We start from the raw sequence: 19,783 nt of genomic DNA, 5'->3' as shown, positions 1-19,783 counted from the left end.
TGCTGCCGATTTTCCTTTGTCCTAGGCATCTGTCTAGAAGAGTCTGCCAGCATTGGTGCATTCCTTAATCTTGGCATTAGTTTTTTGGTGGAAACATCTGTTTCAAACATTGAGATCCTTCACCTTCCTTATTCACAGCTTTTGTGAAATTCCTCATTTGTTCAAGTTTTATATGAAAAGAAGAATAGAATTTTTTGGGTTGACAAGGGGTTTATGTGCCACACTCTTTTTCCCTGAAACCAAATGTTTATGGATAAGGTAGCTCTTTCTAACATAATAACGTTTTTTTTTTCTTACCACATTTTCATACAAAGGATGAAGCTCTTTAGGATGGCTGTCCCATTTGTAAAGGAGTTGGTATATCTGAGCTGCATTTCTAGCAGCAGTGCCATTAATTTAAGATCAACAGAGATATTCCTGTTGTAACTGCTGTACTACATATACATATGTAAGTATATAATGTGGCATACGGCCAGGGTCCTTGCCCAGCAGAGATGCCTCTACACTAAAGGACCAGGGGAGAGAACGTACCCAGAGCATTACCTCCCCTGGAGCAGCCCCCCTGTGTTGCAGCGGTGCCTATGACTCCCACAGGGCTCCATGGGAGTTGAAGTCTGGTGCAGCCCTGTTGGGTTCCCTGGGTGCCACCAGGGGTTGCTGCAACTACTGCTGAGCCCTTTATTACAGCACTGCCGCCACACCCAGATGTGCTGCTGGAAGAAGGTCATCAAGTACCTGGAGCACTTCCTGGTGCCTTATAAAAGGAGCCAGAGTTAGGAGGAGGTGGACAAAGCTTGCTATAGGAGGAGGAGGAGGAGGAGTGGAGGCGAAGAGAGAGAGAGAAAAGTCGGGAAGAAGTGTGGTTTGTGCTGTGCTTGGATTGTGCTGTACAGCTGGGAAATGGTGGAAGGAGTTTCCCACATGGAAAAAGAAAAAATAAATACAAGTGTGTGTGCTGAACTTGTGTCCTGTGTCTGTCTGTGTCAGGTTTGGGTGGCAGGAGTGCCCTCTGCAGGCCAAAATATACAAACATACACATACTTATAACATAGGTAATTGCAATAAAACAGTAAGTGATATGAAAATTTAAAGGTGATTTTTTTTGTGATCCGCAGCCTAAAATCTGTAAGATACACCCAGAAGTATTTAAGAAGCAAAATCTCCATTGTCCAGTGGCATCACTTGGTAGCAGCCGCCAACACCAGTACCACTGCTAACAAAACAAAACTAAAATATGGAATCTCATCACCCATGAAGTACTTTTTCACAAAAAAAAGCAGACAAACTGGTGCAGGTACAGGTGTGCCATATTTACTTACATGAATTCTGCAGTCATCATCAACTGGGTATGATCCTAGCAAGGCCTCGTCATTATCCATGTTCATCAGAAATTTATTGGTGGTGCTGAATAGCTGTAGCTCCATGCTGGAAGCTGGAGTGCCAACAACCAGTTCCAACTTACACTATTTTGGGGAAAAGGGCAAGAAAACATGCAGTGTGATGATCATAAGAGATGGGCAGCGATTACAGCCAAAGAAAATGAACAAACTGTAACATGAAACTACTTTCAAGATTTCTTTTTTTTTTGTTTTATAACTTTAGGCAGTCATTGTTAAATAAACCACAACTGGAATACCCACTTTTGAATTGTAGATCTGCCTCTCGTTGTTAAATTTACATTCATATTCACAACTGGTGCACCCTGCGATCATTTAGTGTCTGTGAAAATGTACAGGTGAATTTACCTTCTACTTGATGAAGCATCTCAGATACGCACAACTCCAAAGTATATTCTGTTCCTTATAATGTTTTCACCTAATTTTGTAATCACATAAAAAGCAATGTTAGCCAATGAATAAACTGTTACTGGGCCGAATGTTTGAACAATGAATGAAAGGTTTAGAGGTGGTTCTTTAATTTAGATGTTCAGTGATGTCTGTAAGCGTTCCATTTCAGTTTGAGAGCACTGGACAATTTATATAATAATATTTAATTTATATAATAATATTTTAGTAAAAATGTATGGAATTACATTTTGATATTATTTGCTGTTTTCTATGTTGATCGTCATAGACACCAATTCTATCAAACATTTTGTTATTTCCGCTCATGAGATTACACTTTTTCCATGGCTATCGCCAGGCCCTCCACTAGAAATATTTGGGCCCCAGACAACTGAGTACGTGTGAGCCCCTCTGCCTTCCCTCGGGTCCCCACATGCCAAAACCTTCAAATACGTATATAAAATGATTGAAATGTAGTTTATCCGACAGCGACAATGCTGCATTTATGAATATCATACTTGATGACTTAAGCCTTCTTGCACATCAAAGTTTGACTGCGAGAAGGAAAGCCAGTGCTAACGGAAGCTCGTAGCGGAATTGAAACAATACATTAATGAGATAGGCCTATGTATTATCTAACGTGTAACGGTACAATTATACCAATGCAATGAATAGGAGTAACATCTAAACATTTTAATACTAGCCAACCCGCGACGTATGCTACGCCACATAATCAGGCCGATTTTTAAATGATTTTTAAGCACAGAGGAAAAAATAAACATTTGAAAAATACGTAATTTAATAAACCACCAAGAAAAGTAACATTGCAACAATGCACGCTATGAACCAACATAAAATTGTCCGTGACTGAAAACCGGGCGAGCGCCGTGGCGCTTTCTCCTTCCAAAGCGAAGGACGGGGTTGAACGGCGCTCGTTCAGTACGCACTGCCCGCTTATGTGCCCGCCCCCAACTCCCTACCTGAGTCGCTTTCATCTGTATACAGTCCACACGCACCTGTGAGTCACGTTGACTGTTAATTTTCCAAACACCGCCTCAGTCGGTTTACACGTTGATTTTTCATTGTTCTTTGCGGTTCTGGCTGCTTTTTTTTTATATATATATAATCCACCAAGTCACCCGACCATGGGGGGCTTTACAAAGGGCAGGGACGTAATCAGTGCGAGCGTATGACCCGCGCGCTGGGAATTTCTCGTTCGTGGGGAACAATTGGAAGCCACGGTCTCCATCACGAATAGGGTTCAACGGCTTACCCATGCCTCCCCGCGACGGGTAGACACACGTTGATCCATTCAGTGTAGCGCGCGTGCAGTACCGGATATACAAGTGCATCACAGACCTGTGAATGCTCAATCTCACGTGGCTGAAAGCCACTTGTCCCTCTAAGAATTTGGACGCTGACCGCTGTTGGGTCGTGTAACTATTTAGCAGGCGGGAGTCTCGTTCGTTTTCAGAAATAACCAGCCAAATCACTCCACCAACTAAGAACTGCCTGTGGTATAGCGGGTCCACAGCTCACTGAGCAAAGACCATTCACTTTTAAATAAATAATCCCCGCTCTTGCGGCAGCATAGCGAGAGGGCGTTGGGCCATGGCGAGCTGCAGGACGCTCGGGGTGTGGGCGTTTCTCACCGAGTGCACAGGTGAGGAAGTGTCCACATTCGTGATTGCTCCCGTGGCTAATAGGTTACAGCTGTCATGGTCCCTCTTCATTTTAAAAGAAGCGCGAGTTGGTCGGGAGAGAAAGGAAAGAAAAAGGGGGAGGAAAAAGAACGAAGGAGAAGGAAGAGAACGGAGGAAGCAGGCGAGCAAGTCGGTGCAGGAGGAAGCAGTCGAGCGAACCCTCGCAGGCAGCTGAAGGCCGCCTGGGTGTTTGGCCAACACAGAAGATTGTTTTGTAGGGCAGGAGTGACTGGGAAGGTGCAGGACTCTCCACGGGAGTTAGCGGGAGTCGGGACTTGGGACGCGGTGTCCCTAACGTGAGAGCCTTGGCCGTTAAAGGCTTCCCAAGTCACTGTCCGGAGGAGCCGACCGGAGCCAAGGACCGGTGAGGCAACTGACAGCAGCAGTAGCAGTAGTAGGAAGAAGGTCAGCTGCAGAGTGAGCGTCTCCCTTGTTGCCGGGCCCTGATGGGTGAAGCAAGAGGGACGCTAGTTATAAACGAAGGCACCGAGTTTGTCAATTGTTTGTTTTTAAGACTGCATCCTGATCATTTTACCTCTCATTTTAAAAGGATTGTTTTTCTTATTGTTTTAACCTCCACGTTTTCATTTTATGGATTATTTATTGAAGAACTTTGGAACTGCACTTTACTTTATTTGAACACCTTGTTTTGATTCTTTTAATAAAAGTACTGTTTCACTTTCAACCATCCCCTTGCTCAGATGTTTATTGCCTCCACTGACTAGCTCAATCGGTAACATTAACGACGGTGTTGGGTTGAAGGGCTCCCGAGCAGCAATGGGAGTGTGGAGCCAGAACCCACATCGTCACACTGCCATGCACCACCACCCACAGAATCGAGAAAGAGCTATCAATCTGTCAATCCTGTCCATGTCCGGGCCGGGTTTGGTTTCCTGTGTTGAGTCAAATGAAGCGAAAGGCCCCACACCTGGTGGTGCCCTTCCGTCAATTCCTTTAAGTTTCAGCTTTGTAACCATACTCCCCCGGAACCCAAAGACTTTGGTTACCCAGTTGGCTGTCCGGCAGGTAATGGGAATGACGCCGCCGGATCGCCTGTTGTGGGGCCTGCATTGGTGAAGCAGGTGAGACGGTAATGAAACAGAGGCACAGGGCTTATTGTTTTTTAAAGACTGCTTCCTTCATTGGGTTTTAATCAATGCACGGAACGAACCAACACACAATTGTCCGTGCGGCGCTCAGGGTGGAACGGGAGGAGAGGAGAAGGACATCCACTCTGCTCCCTCCGTCATGCTAGTGTGCCGATTTCTCATTCGGTATACACTGCCTGCTCATGTGCCCACCTTTATCTCGTCACTCGAGTCGTTGTCGTCTTTGTACAGTGCATTGTCGTCTTTGTACAGTCCAGATGCACCTGTGACTCACGTAGACTTTTCATTGCTCTGTGCGGTTTTGGCTGCCTTTCTATATACAGTATAATCCACCAAGACAACCCGACCACTGTGGGAGGGGGGTGTGTACAAAGTGCAGGAGTATCTAAGAAGACGCATGTTTGTCGCGGATGCGAATTGCTGTATGTAGCGTGTAAAACAGTTTGCTATAGTGCACGCGTCGCAAGGCGTCGTAACCGAAAACTCGTTTTTTAAAGACTGCTCACTTCATTGTGTTTTAACCTCAGTTGTAAAGTAACGTTTTTAAGGATCCCATGGGATACCCCTCGCAAACAGTTTTACAAGCCGCATATGGCGATTCACCTCCGTGAGAAACATGCCTCTATTAACAGTCAACGTGGGTCGGAGCTGCAAGTGACCTCTACGACAGACCAATATAAATGACGCAGGTTTTTCTGTGTCGTCGCGTCCGAGTTGGTGGGCGTGGCTCTGTGAGTTGTCGTAGTATCCAAAAGTCTTGGAGTTGGTGGGCGTGGCTCCTACCTGCGTGCGCCATAGGTGTCTCACTTGTCGGCGGCTTAGTGAATCCACGCCCCTTCTGCCATGCTTTCCATGGTTGTCTTGCCTTAGTGAATTATATATATATATATATATATATATATATATATATATATATATATAGATACTGTATACTAACGGTTAGGGTTATCTATATGGTGTACAATCAGTATGGTAACTTGCTGTATCAAACTTCAAAGTTTTCAAAAAATCCGGGTGATCCAGAATCTTTAGTGATACACACAAAACCAATGCACACTCGTCACTGCTTTAAAAGCAACAATAAACACCCAAACGAATGAATTATCAAACTACGGAGATGGACTTCTGCTACACCATACACGTCAACATCCATGATAGTACACAACAATATCGCTGTTGTCTGAGACAGAACAGCGCCTGTGTGTGTGAAACGGAAGTATTCAATTAGAGCGGCGAAGTCAATCCATTATCCACGTACCCTGTACAACAAACATACTACTCAATGTCAAGCTCAAGGACGTCGGCGTCAGCTCTCCTTTGTCTTTGAGAAGCGTGCCTCTGCCGGGCCCTTTTGACAAGCGTGCTACACACGAGCACAATATCTACTAGCGTGGAGCGTGTGGCTATTAAAACACTCACTTGTATTGTTGTAAGCTAAATGATTTAACTTTTCTATTACATGTAACTTGAATAATTGTCCAAATATACTGTATATCTACGCGCACATCAAAAAAAAAAATCAAGCGTGAAGGGGCCCCTTTCCGTTATGGCCCCGGACCAGAGTTCCGTTTGTCCTCCCCTGGTGCCGGGCCTTCTATCGCTACAAACTACATGGGGCATGTAACATATACAAAAATATGGACAGAGTATTCCTTTATAAATAAGACTTACTCTTATTGTTCCTAAAGCTGCTTTTACGTCATTCAGTCAGTCATTGTCTAACCCGCTATATCCTAACTCAGGGTCATCGGGGTCTGCTGGAGCCAATCCCAGCCAACACAGGGCGCAAGGCAGGAATAAACTCCGGGGAGGGTGCCAGCCCACCGCAGGGCACACACCAAGCACACACGACGGACAATTTAGAATCGCCAATGCACCCAACCTGCATGTCTTTGGACCGTGGGAGAAAACCAGAGTTCCCGGAGGAAACCCACACAGACACGGGAAGAACATGCAAACTCCACGCAGGGAGGACCCGGGAAAGGAACCCAGGTCTCCTTACTGAGAGGCAGCAGCGCTACCACTGCGCCACCGTGCTGCCCCTTTTGTTATTCATTTTAATTCTATTCTCAAAAATAGCCTATAAAAAGTATAATGTAATAATGTAATTTAAATATGGCCGATAAACTAGCAGAATACTCGGTCTGCAAAGAACTAAGAGACAATTGTAACTGCTCTATTTAGGGTGCAAGATTATCCAAAGTATACATTTTCAGACTCTGTTGTTAAAGTCATAAATGAATGTAAAATTAAAATGTATGAGTCAGACTTGCGACTTATATAATTTTATTTTGTACACCGCACAATTAACAAATTATCCACTTTGTTTTAATAATAACCCACATGCCAAATCAAAGTGACCCAAGATTTTCTCTTCTTCCCATTTAGTATTTATACGAATATCACTTACAGTGGTGTGAAAAACTATTTGCCCCCTTCCTGATTTCTTATTCTTTTGCATGTTTGTCACACAAAATGTTTCTGATCATCAAACACATTTAACCATTAGTCAAATATAACACAAGTAAACACAAAATGCAGTTTTTAAATGATGGTTTTTATTATTTAGGGAGAAAAAATCCAAACCTACATGGCCCTGTGTGAAAAAGTAATTGCCCCCTTGTTCAAAAATAACCTAACTGTGGTGTATCACACCTGAGTTCAATTTCTGTAGCCACCCCCAGGCCTGATTACTGCCACACCTGTTTCAATCAAGAAATCACTTAAATAGGAGCTGCCTGACACAGAGAAGTAGACCAAAAGCACCTCAAAAGCTAGACATCATGCCAAGATCCAAAGAAATTCAGGAACAAATGAGAACAGAAGTAATTGAGATCTATCAGTCTGGTAAAGGTTATAAAACCATTTCTAAAGCTTTGGGACTCCAGAGAACCACAGTGAGAGCCATTATCCACAAATGGCAAAAACATGGAACAGTGGTGAACCTTCCCAGGAGTGGCGGCCACCAAAATTACCCCAAGAGCGCAGAGCGACTCATCCGAGAGGTCACAAAAGACCCCAGGACAACGTCTAAAGATCTGCAGGCCTCCTTTGCCTCAATTAAGGTCAGTGTTCACGACTCCACCATAAGAAAGAGACTGGGCAAAAACAGCCTGCATGGCAGATTTCAAGACGCAAAACCACTGTTAAGCAAAAGAACATTAGGGCTCGTCTCAATTTTGCTAAGAAACATCTCAATGATTGCCAAGACTTTTGGGAAAATACCTTGTGGACTGATGATACAAATGTTGAACTTTTTGGAAGGCAAATGTCCCGTTACATCTGGCGTAAAAGAAACACAGCATTTCAGAAAAAGAACATCATACCAACAGTAAAATATGGTGTTGGTAGTGTGATGGTCTGGGGTTGTTTTGCTGCTTCAGGACCTGGAAGGTTTGCTGTGATAGATGGAACCATGAATTCTACTGTCTGCCAAAAAATCCTGAAGGAGAATGTCTGGCCATCTGTTCGTCAACTCAAGCTGAAGCGATCTTGGGTGCTGCAACAGGACAATGACCCAAAACACACCAGCAAATCCACCTCTAAATGGCTGAAGAAAAACAAAATGAAGACTTTGGATTGGCCTAGTCAAAGTCCTGACCTGAATCCAATTGAGATGCTGTGGCATGACCTTAAAAAGGCGGTTCATGCTAGAAAACCCTCAAATAAAGCTGAATTACAACAATTTTGCAAAGATGAGTGGGCCAAAATTCCTCCAGAGCGCTGTAAAAGACTCATTGCAAGTTATCGCAAATGCTTGATTGCAGTTATTGCTGCTAAGGGTGGCCCAACCAGTTATTAGGTTCAGGGGGCAATTACTTTTTCACACAGGGCCATGTAGGTTTGGATTTTTTTCTCCCTAAATAATAAAAACCATCATTTAAAAACTAAATTTTGTGTTTACTTGTGTTATATTTGACTAATGGTTAAATGTGTTTGATGATCAGAAATATTTTGTGTGACAAACATGCAAAAGAATAAGAAATCAGGAAGGGGGCAAATAGTTTTTCACACCACTGTATGTAGGCTACAATTAATGCACTTTATTGCAGTACTGCTTATTAAAAACACAAGACTTTACATCAGTCAAAAAAACAAAAATGACCTACATTACAAATCCTGATAAACATTCAGTATTCTGCTTCATCCAATCATCCATTTTTCTATCCTGCTTGTCCAGGGTAGACTTAACAGGCTTTAAAAAGTAGCTAATGCTGGTCGGTTTAACATGGCATTCTCAAACACACTTAATAATATTTACATTCACGAATTCCCCGCCAAACCCCCAGGAAGCAATGGGCAAAGGCAAGAACCAGCCATGGTCAACTTAGGATATTGCAGAATTCAGTTTGCTCACACCCACACAGTTCCAGTTTAGAACTGCCAACTAACCTAAACTGCACACCTTTTGGGAATGTGGCAGCAAAATTTGAGTTTCACCAGCCATTATCTTTTCTGATCCAGCTGTTGGTACGGTGGCATCTCAACACAGCCCACCACACTCCTGAGGTTTTTCTGATTACTATAGTCATTTTTTTTTAGAACTGGCTCTTCAAACAGTTAGAGATTTACAACAGTTTTTATAAATAGCTATGCTTTTAAATATGTGATGTTGCCTCACAACCCATTAATATTGCATTATCTTTGCTTCTGGGAGAACAAAAGTAAACAATAACTCCAAAGTGATTGTCAAAAATGGCAAATAAAATAATTTAATGTGAAATTTACATTTATTATGTCACTGACCAGTAGTTAATAGCTGAAAACCCCATGCTGTAATAATTATTCACAGACAAATGCATACTTACATTAAAATTTAAATTAGTATCCGTACTAGAAAGCACATTCTTTTCCTTTTAATGTTGCAGTAATTTAACGTTTACTTTTTTACCATAATAATGAGTTAAATAAAATTTGCTTTAATGAAGCAAATAGAGTACAAGTAAAACGTGATCTCTAAAACCTATCATCCAGACTATAGTAATTACCATGTTAAATAAAAACAGAAACTCGTTCATGTAACATTTTCCCACACCCACTAATATAATATGCGTAACCAACAAGAACCAACCGGGCGTCAGGTAGGGTGGCCATCACCCATGTAAGGGGCGAGCGCCAAAAAAGCTTACTCACCTTCAGTTCAGCTAACGTCAGGCCTCGATTGAAACGGCGCTCGGCTTCAAAGGAGCTTAACGTACTGGTCAATCGGACCGATACCGTTGGGTTCGTGTTTATCAGCACACCTTCCATTTTCAGCAGTAACTTCTATTATGAAAGCTGACTGGCAAGTAAGAAAAGCCACATTTAATGTAAATAATTTCTTTCCGAATCGAATTAAAAGCATGACATACCAAGTAACTACTTTTTACTATATTTCAATGCAGGATACAAGACAGTTATTCTACGTTCCACATACCTCAGTAATATTTGGTTTGAATATCCTAGATACTTCTCCCCGTTACCAACTACACTACACACGCATCTTCTTGGACCACCCGCTTCTGGAAGCTTCTACCCGCCCACAAACCTATCCTATGAACCAATCAGCATTTTTCCAGGCCGCAACAGAACGCCTAAAACAGCCAATCGACTCTATGCATAATACGTCATAAAACGCACCCGCGACACGATAGAAAGATTAACCAATCAATGAGATACTTACTGAAGGTGCGCTCACTAGAGGCGTATCTAGAAGGAGGACATTTCCTTATCTTAAAAGTGAAGCCAGAACTTTTGCCCAAAGGTGGGAGGAAGTCCGATATGACTGTGCTTAACGACGAGGCCACTCCCGATTGCTACAAAGTGATTCGCTGCGTTTGACGTGATCGCTTGGATATTAAGAAAGAAAATTCCCAAAGTAAGACAATATAGTAATTATTATAGTTAATGCGTAGGGTAATTGCCAGTAAAACTGCGGTTTGAAAGAAAGAATCCCGAAGGAAATTGAAGAGTTACAGCAGCAGATACAAAGGCGCAAATATGCATATATAAAGAATGATGATAAACATATATGTTGACAACGTGGAAATACACATATTACATGAATGATCTATAAGTAGCTTAACAGTGGGTAGGTATTTAGTAAGTGTAAAGTGATTAGAATTGCACATAGAGTACTTCAATCAATCAATCAACATTTATTTATATAGCACATATTCATACAAAAAAATGTAGCTCAAAGTGCTTTACAAAATGAATAGAAAAATAGAAGACACAATAAAAAAATAAACATAAGTCAACATTAATTAACATAGAATAAGAGTAAGGTCCGATGGCCAGGGTGGACAGAAAAACAAAAAAAACTCCAAAGGCTGGAGAAAAAAATAAAATCTGTAGGGGTTCCAGACCAAGAGACCGCCCAGTCCCCCTACTTATTAGTTACTGGTTGACAGTTATTGGCACAGCAAGTTGGCACATAGCATCACTGTTTGTTAAGATGTCTGGAAGACCTGCATAGTATTATTCAGCAAACTAGGAACAAGACCATCTCAGCCTGATGGCTGAAGGTGGAAACAATCTCACATGGCAGTCCCTGCAACATGGTTGACTCAGTCTATCCCTAAATGTGCTCCTTTGTTTAGCCAAAATCTCATGCAGAGGATGAAAGTCATTGTCCTTGATAATAAGCACTTTCCTGGGTGACCATCTGTTCTAACACTTCCTCCAGTAAGTTCAGCCTTTCTCCGAAGATAGACTTAGCCTTTTTGATCAGTTTATGAAGGTCAGTAGGAACAAGACCGAATACACGTGTGTGAATGAGAGGAAGGTTAGTGGAATGGTGAGGATTCAGGGAGTAGAGTTGGTGAAGGTGGAGGAGTTTAAATACTTGGGATCAACACTACAGAGTAACAGGGATTGTGGAAGAGAGGTGAAAAGAGGATGGAATGGGTGGAGAAGAGTGTCAGAAGTAATTTGTGAGAGACAGGTACCAGCAAGAGTAAAAGGGAAGGTCTACAGGATGGTAGTGATACCAGTTATATTATGTGGGTTGGAGACGGTGGCACTGACCAGAGAACAGGTGACAGAGCTGGAGGTGGCAGAGTTAAAGTTGCTTAGATTTACATTTGGTGTGCCGAGGATGGACAGGATTAGAAATGAGGACATTAGAAGGTCAGCTCAGGTTGGACGGATGTTGGATTTTCACCTCCACATCTTCACCATCAGTGAGGACTGGGGGTAGAGTAGGCTTGACCCTCTTGAAGTCTATGATAATCTCCTTTGTCTTACTGATGTTGAGGTACAGGTGGTTCATTTTGGAACATTGAACAACAATTCAGCAGCCCACCACTAATACTCCCAAGTATGGGCCTGTTTCCGCAGATGACATGATTCAGTATTGTATCTAAAGTCTGAGACGTACAGTATAGGATACGAGTTGGAAACAAGATGTTAAACGTTGTCACGTTACCACAGCATCAGATAGATAGATAGATAGATAGATACTATATTAATCCCAAGGGGAAATTCACATGAAAAGATACACATACGTAGCAACTAAAAAACAATGTGACTCCTACCAAAAACACAACACAAAATGGTGTTGTGGTGGAATCACTCTCTTGGGGCAGTTTTAGCCACATTCTCATTCCACCATGCTGTGTTAAGAAGCGCATCTGGGGGTCATTTCTGCCCACTGCTATCAGGCAATTCAGTGCTTCTACCCAATGTACTTGTTAAATTTATTTATTTATTTGGATGTGATTGCATGTGTTATCTGACATGTGAATCCATATTTTTGTTTTTGTATGTTTCTGCTGCTGCATGTGTTTGAATTTCCCCATGGGATTAGTGAAGTTTAGCTAATCTAATCGAATCGAATCTAATACGATAAAAGATAACAATAAATCAATGGGAAACTTCCAAAAATGGGAAAACATAAAACAATACCCCTGACCTTGTTATTTTTAGATTTCTATGTTTAAAGCACCCCTAAAATCATGTCTGTATTCAACCTGCATTCCAATTTCTTATATTCATTTTTACCATTATAATACAGATATATTATGTGCCTTGCTCAGTGAGTGAAAGATGGTGGATTGACAATGCGATAATTACTTGAAGCCATATTACTTACTTTGAAACTGTATTTGGCTACATACACACTACTACATTTTCATTTAAAAAAAGGAGTTTTTATACAAAAACAATCTCAATCCATACTAGTGTTTACATATCATATATGAAAGTATCACCGTCCACACTAAAATAACCAAAAAACGCACAGGAGATAGTCGTTCGCCTACATGGGGCATGCACACATTGGCAGAAAATTATTCATTAAATAAGTCATTAAAGGGGTGGTAATGCTACTGGCTAGGGATTTATTGCAAAAGTGTAGCGACTGGTAAATTATTTTCCTTTTGCACATGCATACAGCATTCAAATTGTAAAAAAAGCAATTTAGATGCATACAAGTAAATAACACAACAAGCACCGTGAAAGCAACTTTTCTGTGTCAGCTGTGTGGGAGTATGGTTTTCACCAATCAGGGCATAAGACTTTTAATGAGCAGGATCCAATCAGGGGAGGGCTATGTATGATGCTTGAACAAATCACAGTTAGATTAGATTAGAGTCCAGTACCCTAGCACAGGAAGTACCCCCAGGTCCAAGGCGAAAGAAGCCACTTGACCTTATTCAGGTGAGTTGGAGTTGACTGGAAGAAGAAAGAAAAGAAGAAAATTGTGTTTGTGTTTATGTCACTTTTTAAGCCTTTTTGTAAGGTATTTGTGCAAATAAACCTTTAATTTAAACCGGGACTTGAGTTGGTGAGGTTGTTTCTGGGGTTTGGGGTGCTGTAATGCCCTCTAGTAGTCAAAGCATCTACATGAGCCGGCATTTTCAGTAGTATATAGATCTGGAGAACATGTCCCTGTTTTCGGGGCTTAAAATGATAGGGTAGTGTGGACTGAATACAAAACTAATGTCTAAATTTTTAAATGAAATTGTAGCAGGATGGAGAGTTAGATTTAAATCCAATTGAATGAGAGATTTAAAAAATGGCGACTAGATTATTTAAGATAACTTTTGAAGTTCTTTACAGGAAAGTAATTAATGTTTTTCACCTGAGTCCTGAGTTTGAAGACTACAACATTAAGTGACCAGCAATATACACAGCAACCACAAGTAAAATACACTGGGATGCAAAAGTTTGGGCAACCTTGTTAATAGTCATTATTTTCCTGTATAAATTGTTGGTTGTTATGATAAAAAATGTCAGTTAAATATATCATATAGGAGACACACACAGTGATATTTGAGAAGTGAAATGAAGTTTATTGGATTTACAGAAAGTGTGCAATAATTGTTCAGGCAGGTGCATAAATTTGGGCACCGTTGTCATTTTATTGATTCCAAAACTTTTAGAACTAATTACTGGAACTCAAATTGGCTTGGTAAGCTCAGTGACCTCTGACCTACATACACAGGTGAATCCTATAATGAGAAAGAGTATTTAAGGGGGTCAATTGTAAGTTTCCCTCCTCCTTTAATTTTCTCTGAAGAGTAGCAACATGGGGGTCACAAAACAACTCTCAAATGACCTGAAGACAAAGATTGTTCACCATCATGGTTTAGGGGAAGGATACAGAAAGCTGTCCCAGAGATTGAAGCTGTCTGTTTCCACAGTTAGGAACATATTGAGGAAATGGAAGACCAGTTCAAGTTAAGGCTCGAAGTGGCAGACCAAGAAAGATTTCGGATAGACAGAAGTGACGAATGGTGAGAACAGTCCGAGTCAACCCACAGACCAGCACCAAAGACCTACAACATCATCTTTCAGCAGATGGAGTCACTGTGCATCGTTCAACCATTCGGCGCACTTTACACAAGGAGATGCTGTATGTGAGAGTGATGCAGAGGAAGCACAAACAGAGCCGCTTGAGGTCTGCTCAAGCACATTTGGACAAGCCAGCTTCATTTTGGAATAAGGTGCTGTGGACTGATGAAACTAAAATTGAGTTATTTGGGCATAACAAGGGGCGCTATGCATGGAGGAAAAAGAACACAGCATTCCAAGAAAAACACCTGCTACCTACAGTAAAATATGGTGGTGGTCCCATCATGCTGTGGGGCTGTGTGGCCAGTGCAGGGACTGGGAATCTTGTCACAGTTGAGGAACGCATGGATTCCACTCAGTATCAGCAGATTATGGAGACCAATGTCCAGGAATCAGTGACAAAGCTGAAGCTGCGCCGGGACTGGATCTTTCAACAAGACAACGGCCCGAAACACTGCTCAAAATCCACTAAGGCATTCATGCAGAGGAACAAGTACAACGTTCTGGAATGGCCATCTCAGTCCACAGACCTGAATAGAATTGAAAATCTGTGGTGTGAGTTAAAGAGAGCTGTCCATGCTCGGAAGCCATCAAACCTGAATGAACTAGAGATGTTTTGTAAAGAGGAATGGTCCAAAATACCTTCAACCACAATCCAGACTCTCATTGGAACCTACAGGAAGCATTTAGAGGCTGTAATTTCTGCAAAAGGCGGATCTACTAAATATTGATTTCATTTCTTTTTTGTGGTGCCCAAATTTATGCACCTGCCTGAACAATTATTGCACACTTTCTGTAAATCCAATAAACTTCATTTCACTTCTCAAATATCACTGTGTGTGTCTCCTATATGATATATTTAACTGACATTTTTTATCGTAACAACCAACGATTTATACAGGAAAATAATGACTATTAACAAGGTTGCCCAAACTTTTGCATCCCACTGTAGCTTCCACCGAAAACAATGGTCGCAAAATAGCAGCAACCATCCAGAAACAAAACACAAAGTGTTCTGTCAAAAACAATAAAAAATTACAATAACAATTAATCAACTGAAAAAACATCCAAAAATGGGAGAACATATAATGCAAAATGCAATCGCCATGTCGGTCTGGCTGTCCATCCATCAGCATAAACAACTCAGCTCCCAATTTCTTCAGTAAATTTGAATTTTTGTTGGGATATCTCAAATACATTGAGCTTTACTCATTTTTAAATTGTGAAAATCTCCCATTGAAAAGCACTGGTGAATTTTAAAATCTGAGAGAAGCTTTCTGTGTGACTTCAGTCACTGGTTATGATCGTCAAACACCAGGGGAGACGCACACACTTCTGGTCGACTTGCTCACACTGTCTGGCGTCTTGAGGTGTGTTAACCACAAAACTAAACAAAAAAAAGTAACTTTTATAGAAATAAATATAAGAGGAAAGGAATTTCATACTGTAAGTGTTCAACTCATCTATGAACAAATATGTACTCAGTATTCACAATATGCTAGGGTAATGAAGGGGTGGCACGGTGGCACAGTGGCGCAGTGGATAGCACTGCTAACTCGCAGTTAGGAGACCCGGGTTCACTTTCCGGGTCCTCCCTGCCTGGAGTTTGCATGTTCTCCCCATGTCTGCATGGGTTTCCTCCGGGTGCTCCGGTTTCCTCGCACAGTCCACAGACATTCAGGTTAGGTGCATTGGCGATCCTAGTTTGTGCTTGGTGTGGGTGTGTGTGTATGTGTTTGCACTGCAGTGGGCTGGCGCCCTGCCTCGGATTTATTCCCTGCCTTGCGCCCTACCGTGCATTGGCTTTAGCAGACCCCCGTAACCCTGTAGTTAGGCTATAGCGGGTTGGATGATGGATGGATAGGGTAATGAAGAGTAATAAACTGCTCAAAAAAATTAAAGGAACACTTTGAAAACACATCAGATCTCAATGGGAAAAAGAAATCCTCCTGGATATCTATACTGATATAGACTGGGTAATGTGTTAGGAACGAAAGGAAGACGCCCCAAAAATCAGAGTGAAAAAATGATGTGGCAGGCTAGTCCATTTTGCCAAAATTTAATTGCAGCAACTCAGAATTGTACGCAGCACTTTGTATGGCCCCTGTGTTCTTGTATACATGCCTGACAACATCGGTGCATGCTTCTAATGAGATGACAGATGGTGTTGTGGGGGATCTCCTCTCAGATCTGGACCAGGGCATCACTGAGCTCCTGGACAGTCTGAAGTGCAACCTGGTGGCATTGGATGGACCAAAACATAATGTCCCAGAGGTGTTCTATTGGATTTAGGTCAGGAAAGTGTGGTGGCCAGTCAATGGTATCAATTCCTTCATCCTCCAGGAACTGCCTGCATACTCTCACCACATGAGGCCAGGAATTGTCTTGCACCAGGAGCCACTGTACCAGCATAGGGTCTGACAATGGGTCCAAAGATTTCATCCTGATACCTAATGGCAGCCAAGGTGCCTTTGTCAAGCCTGTAGCGGTCTGTGTGACCCTCCATGGATATGCCTCCCCAGACAAACATAAACCCACCACCAAACTGCTCATGCTGAATGATGTTACAGGCAGCATAATGTTCTCCATGGCTTCTCCAGACCCTTTCACTTATGTCACGTGCTCAGGGTGAACCTGCTCTCATCTGTAAAAAGCACAGGGCACCAGTGGTGCATCTGCCAATTCTGGTATTCTATGGTGAATGCCAATCGAGCTGCATGCTGCTGGGCAGTGAGCTCAGGGCCCATTAGAGGACATGGGGCCCTTGGGTCACCCTCATGATGTCTTTCTGGTTGTTTGGTCAGAGACATTCACACCAGTGGCCTGCTGGAGGTCATTTTGTAGGGCTCTGGCAGTGCTCATCCTGTTCCTCCTTGCCCAAAGGAGCAGATACTGGTCCTGCTGATGGGTTATGGACCTTCTATGGCCCTCTCCAGCTCTCCTAGAGTAACTGCTTGTCTCCTAGAATCTCCTCCATGCCCTTGAGACTGTGCAGGGAGACACAGCAAACCTTCTGGCAATGACACGTATTGATGTGCCATCCTGGAGAAGTTGGACTACCTGTGCAACCTCTGTAGGGTCCAGGTATCGCCTCATGCTACCAGTAGTGACACTGACTGTAGCCAAATGCAAAACTAGTGAAGAAACAGTCAGAAAAGATGAGGAGGGAAAAATGTCAGTGGCCTCCACCTGTTAAACCATTCCTGTTTTGGGGGTCTTCTCATTGTTGCCCCTCTAGTGCATCTGTTGTTAATTTCATTAACACCACAGCAGCTGAAACTGATTAACAACCCCTCTGCTACTTAACTGACCAGATTAATATCCCATAAGTTTCATTGACTTTATGCTATACTCTGATTAAAAAGTGTTCCTTTAATTCTTTTGAGCAGTATATATTGCATATATGTTGATAAAGGTTTTTCCTTTATTAATATCTAACAATACCTAATTTTTACATGCAGTTGTTGCACTGGCTGTCATGTTTCAGCCAGCATTTTCCCCCCACATTTGTGCTCTGCATATACTGTATTATATATTTTCTGTAATACATGAGTAAATGTATAACTCTTTCTCCTTCCTGTTCAGGTACTATGTCTAATTGCCATGGTTACAGATGTGAAAGGAAGGGCAGATATTAATCTACAATAGCGGGAAATCCTGACAGTGGCCAAGGTTAGTAAGAATAAATATAGTTAGCCACAGATAGGATTGGGGCATTCTGTCAAGGTATATTTAGTGTGAAAAAATACAAAAACATTGGTCAAGTTTGGGGTTCCTGATGGTGATCCCCATATTTTGTACAGTTTAAAAAATGGCAAAAAATGAGAAAAATACAAACAATAGGCTTTCATCACTGATTGCCATAATTAACATCTTTACAGACGACACGAGTCCATCAACTAACCAGGTTAGGTGTTGCCTAAATTTATGAAGTCCTTGGGAGGCAGAGTTACTTAGGATCTAACTTAGATAACAATTTTAACCGGAATGCAATTACAGCGTTCATTTCTCCTCCATAAACTCAAAATGTTTAAGGTAGGCTAGGATTTCATGTTGTCCTTTTATCACAGTATGTTCCTGTTTGTTACCATTTTCAGTTTCATTGCCTGGCTTAGTGGTCTACCAAACCAAACTTTAAAAAAGCTCCGGCAGATTACTAAGCATGCAGTTAAAATTATTGGGACTGATGTTGATGATCTGGCAAGAGTGTGTCAGAGGACAATGCTAAAAAAACTAGACGTCATCTCAACTGACAACATATATGCATTACATGTAGAACTTAACTTCAATAAATCAGGAAGGAGAGTCACTTTGAAAACTCACACAAATCGTTCCAGAAACTCCTTTCTTCCTTTTGCCATATGAATTTTTAATAAGGAATATCGGAGAAAATGATTAAGGTTTGATATGTATCCTGTAACAATTTTTGTGTAAATATGCATTTATCAGACTGCCTTACCTTAACCTGTCTTGTCTCTGTTGGTTTTCTTTAATTTCTTTCTGTCTTGTTTAAGATGCAACTGAGAAGGCAAATTTCATGTTTTCTTGTGTAAACAGGACTAAATAAAGCATGTTTTGAATCTTGGTGGAAGCAGAAGTGATGTCAGAGCTTTCTGGTGGTCTTCTGACCTAAGGTTAGAGAAGGGAAAGGCATAAGTCGGACAGTGTCATCTTTTGACTTATTTGATGATTAAATGAGTGCTGAAAATGCCCCCTAATCTCACATGTGTGACAGTAGCAAAAAGTCTAAAAGTAAAATAGAATTACCCTTTGATTCGAACGTGACAAAACAGTTACGCTATAAACAACATCGCGGCTATATAACTGCACATCTTATATATAAACATCTACGCGTGGAAGAGTGTGTGTCTGTCTGTCCGGCCCAGAAGTGTGAGGCTACAGCATAAAGCCAAAGTGTCGCCAAAGTGAAACCTCCGCCGCTGATACACAACACAAGTGAGGCGAGCACATCTGCAAAACGAAACCCCAGAGGAGAGAAAAACTTACGTAACCGCTGATAGACAATGGAGGTGAGCACATTGGCAAAACGAAACTGCTGAGGAGCCGCTAATATAAAACCGATCCGATTGATTAATTGAAGTGCTGGAATTCATGGTTTCTAGGAGCCTGGGCTTTTTACGGCACGGACTTACACAGCTAATTACTATATAATGATTCAGGAGTTCTCTGATACTGCAATTTATTGTCAAACCTCCAGACCAACTCTTCATCATTGACTGAAAGGCAGCAAACAGTTTTACCTTGTGATTGCAACAGCTTTTGCCTGTTGATCCAATACTTCTTTAAAAATGTACTCTACGAAACGTGAACTACAATTAGTCAAACACCCTCTACAACTGACAACGAAAAACAACCGATGAGCTTTATACATCAGTTGAATTGAACTCTG

The 19,783-nt window shown here is 41.7% G+C and overlaps 1 protein-coding gene across 2 annotated transcripts in view; it reads right to left on the bottom strand.

Moving 5' to 3' along the window:
* tbcb (tubulin folding cofactor B) overlaps positions 1–10,122 on the bottom strand; it is a 30,313-nt gene extending 20,191 nt beyond the window's left edge. The window contains exons 1-3 of one of the 2 annotated variants that reach the window (XM_039768079.1): positions 10,013–10,122; positions 9,730–9,877; positions 1,320–1,463 (exon numbers count right to left, since the gene is read on the bottom strand). In XM_039768079.1, coding sequence (XP_039624013.1) covers positions 1,320–1,463; positions 9,730–9,846 — 261 coding nt within the window. In that variant the 5' untranslated portion in view covers positions 9,847–9,877; positions 10,013–10,122. The remainder of the gene's footprint in view (positions 1–1,319; positions 1,464–9,729; positions 9,878–10,012) is intronic. The other variant, XM_039768080.1, reaches the window with a different exon arrangement.
* Between the last annotated feature and the right edge of the window lie 9,661 nt (positions 10,123–19,783).

The sequence above is a fragment of the Polypterus senegalus genome, chromosome 11 (genome assembly GCF_016835505.1).
Source record: "Polypterus senegalus isolate Bchr_013 chromosome 11, ASM1683550v1, whole genome shotgun sequence".
In the NCBI taxonomy this organism is placed as follows: domain Eukaryota; kingdom Metazoa; phylum Chordata; class Cladistia; order Polypteriformes; family Polypteridae; genus Polypterus; species Polypterus senegalus.
Note: the sequence above shows the minus strand (reverse complement) of the source record. Positions and strands in the feature narration are given on the sequence as shown.